General features: G+C 39.0%; 1 protein-coding gene across 1 annotated transcript; it reads right to left on the bottom strand.

Annotated features, from left to right (window-relative positions):
* On the bottom strand, positions 207–1,145 carry LOC107615578. The gene has a single exon (XM_016317630.1). It carries the CDS (start codon positions 1,143–1,145, stop codon positions 207–209), a length of 939 nt encoding a protein of 312 aa, XP_016173116.1.

The following is a 3,392-nucleotide window of genomic DNA, read 5'->3' as shown; positions in this document are numbered from 1 at the left end:
ATTTCTAACCAATGTTGAAGCACATGTTTGCCCATTCCTTGTGAGATGACCCGAGGTTTGAATACTTCGGTTATTTCTATTGGGGTTGAACTTGTGACAACCAAATCCCTTTCTAAATTTGATACTCGATGAATGTTGTTGGTAGAGCTATACTTGCAATGCGACTTTATTGAGAAAATCTTTACCGACGCAACCCCGAGCTCCCATCACTCTTCCTTTAATTCCTTGCTCTCTTGCTCAGATTCATGCACGAGCTTGAAGGCCTGGAATGTGAGCTGCTCATCATGTATTCTTAGTATCAACTCTCCTTGTTCTACATCAATAAGAGCTAGACCAGTAGCTAGAAATAGTCTCCCCAGAATAATGAGATGGAGGTAATTTTCCTCCATGTCCAAAACAACAAAATCAGTGGGATGAGTTTTATTAGCCAATTGGATGATTACATCCGTGGATCTCAGCTCATTGATTTGTAACTTCTTCATAAGGGATAGAGGCATCACATTTATGCTAGCCCCTAAGTCGCAGAATCCTCTGTCAATTTTTGTCTCTCTTATGGCACATGGAATATGAAAGCTCCCTGGATCTTTTTTCTTCATGAGTATGTCTTTCTTGATGAGGAAACTACATTCCTTGTTCATTGTTACTATTTGTCCCCCTTTTAAGGTTCCTTTCTTGGTCAACAGTTCTTTTATGCACTTGATGTATGTTGGCATCTGTTGGAGAATTTTGATGAAGGGGATCTTGACACTGAGTGATGCAAACATGTGTAGGAATCTTGAATATGACCTATCTTTCTCACTTCCCTTGAGTCTATGTGGAAATGGTGCTTGTGGCACCAAAGGCTTTAGGGATTCTTTCTCTTTTTGTTCTTTCCTCTGTTCAAGGCTAGTCATTTCTTCTATCTCCTTTACATTCTTCCTTGACTCTCCTTCATCATGCTCTGAGTGTCTGGAGCATTCTTCCTTCAGACATTCTTTACTGCTTAGATTGATTGACTTGCATTCTTCCCACCTTACCTTCTTTATTTCCCCTCTTGGATTTGTCTCTGTATCACTTGGGAAACTATCAGTGGACTTTGGAGTCTGTTGTGAAAGATGTTCTACCTGAGATTTGAGATTCTTAAGAACCTCCCCTCTGCTTTTCATACTACTTCTCACTTTTTCCTAGAATTTTTTCATGTCTTCACACTCTTTGTTAAGGTTTGCAAGCATAGCTTCTAGTTTAGCCATTCTGTCCTCATCATGTGGTGATGGTCAGGTGGAATTAGGGTGTTGAGAGTGGTTGTTGTGGCCTTGGTATGGTGGCTGTGAATAAGTATTTTGTGTAGTCTGGTATGGTTTTTGGCTGGAGTTTGGATTGTGAGGTCTGTGTTCTTGACTTTGGCTTTGTTGGTTCCCCCTCCCAAAGTTTGGGTGGTTCCTCCAACCAGAGTTATAGGTTTTAGAGTATGGATCATTAGCTTGCCTAGATGAATTTCCAAGGTAATTAGCTTCCGCCAAGTTAACTCCTTCTTCTGTCTCCAACTCTTCTTGGGGAGATGGTTGAGTGTGGATAGCTGCAGCCTGATTCTTCTCTATTTGCTTGGTCAAGTCAGCTAATTGCTTGGTGATCATCTTGTTCTGGGCCAAGATTGCATCCATATGATTTAATTCCTAGACTCCCCTGTTGTTGCTCCTATCTGAGGCATAAAAATACTAATTGTCAGCCACTGTCTCTATAACATCAATGGCTTCTTCAATGGTCTTCTTCTTATTGAGGGAACCTCCAGATGAGTGGTCTACGGCCTTCTTTGATTCATGACTCAGCCCTTCATAGAAGATATGGATTTGCACCCACTCATTAAACATGTCAGGGAGCCATTTCCATGTCAAATCCTTGAATCTCTCTCGGGCTTCATATAGAGTCTCACCATCCTGTTGTCTGAAAGTTTGCACCTCAGTTCTCAGCCTATTTACCTTTTGTGGAGGATAGAACCTTGTTAAGAATCTGTTCATTACATCTTTCCAGGTGGTCAAGCTTTCCTTGGGAAATGACTTTAGCCATTTTGATGCTTTGTCCCTCAAAGAAAATGGAAACAGTAGCAATCCATAGGTGTCAGGATGAACACCATTAGATTTAACTGTGTCACATATCCTTTAGAATTTAGTGAGATGCTCATTAGGATCCTCTTTTGTACTTCCTCCAAAAGAACAGTTGTTCTGGACAACAGTTATGAGCTGAGGTTTCAATTCGAAATTATTAGCATGGATGGTTGGCTTTTGAAAGTTGCTGCAACAATTTCCTAGATTTGGATTGATGTATGATCCCAGAACTCTCCTCTCTTGTCCAGTAGGGTTAGCTCCACCTCTTCTGACATGATTTTTCACCTCTCCTTCATGATGGTTTTCCATATCATCCTCCATTGTTATATCAAAGTATTCCTCCTCTTCTTCTGCACCAACAACTCTTTTTCCTCTTGCTTCCCTCCTTAATCTCAGGAAGGTTCTTTCCAGTTCACTATCAAATGAGGTTGAGGTTACCTTTCTCCTACCTGTCATACAATGAGCAAGTACAATAAACAGCAAGTGTAGAGTCTACTAAAATAGAGTATAGTTAGCTTGGTTAGAGCAATTTATCAAATAGTTAGTAGGTTAGCTTGCTGGAAAGTAAAGAGAATGAAGACGTTAAAGAGAAAAAAAAATTGCAGAGAACAAAAATGAACAACTGAAAGTAAAATTGAATTAATCAAACGAAAAGAAAAGTGCTCAATCTAGTTATCCTTCAATTTAGTAATTGTCAATACAAAACCAATCCCCGGCAATGGCGCCATAAACTTGATTCGCAGAAAACTTGCCACTCAACAAATTTCCTTCCAACAAGTGCACCGGATTATTGTCAAATAAAAACTCACTGTAGAGTGAGGTCAAATCCCACAGGGATTGATAGATTGAGCAACTTTAATTGAAGGAGTGTTCTAGTTGAACTAAATAGAATTAAATTGAGTATTGCAGAATTTAAATTGGCGAGAAACTTAAATGGTAAGAAATGTAAACAACAGAATGTAAATGGCAGAAATTAAATTGTCGAAAGTAGAATTGCAAGGAAATTAACTATAGAAACTTAAATTGCAAGAAATTAAATGGGATTGGGGATGATTCAGCATAAATGTGAATAGTAGGAAATTAAAGAGAATGAAAAGATTAGAAGTAGGGAATTCATTGGGCTTAGGAGATATTGCATTCTCCGGATTAAATCATTTTCATCTCTTCCTCAATCAATACATTCATTGATCTTCTTGGCAATCTTAAGTGATTGGATCCCAATGTCTTGGCTCACCAATCTCTCTAAGCTTGAACAATTTCCCAAAGTCTTGATTTAATTGCTCATGGGAAGAGATGAAATTTGGTCACTGA

Source organism: Arachis ipaensis, chromosome B09 (genome assembly GCF_000816755.2).
Source record: "Arachis ipaensis cultivar K30076 chromosome B09, Araip1.1, whole genome shotgun sequence".
In the NCBI taxonomy this organism is placed as follows: Eukaryota; Viridiplantae; Streptophyta; class Magnoliopsida; order Fabales; family Fabaceae; genus Arachis; species Arachis ipaensis.
Note: the sequence above shows the minus strand (reverse complement) of the source record. Positions and strands in the feature narration are given on the sequence as shown.

What these genes read in the sequence shown, in the direction of transcription:
- LOC107615578 (XM_016317630.1), bottom strand. Translation starts at nt 1,145, where the DNA reads ATGAAAAGCAGAGGGGAGGTTCTTAAGAATCTCAAATCTCAGGTAGAA.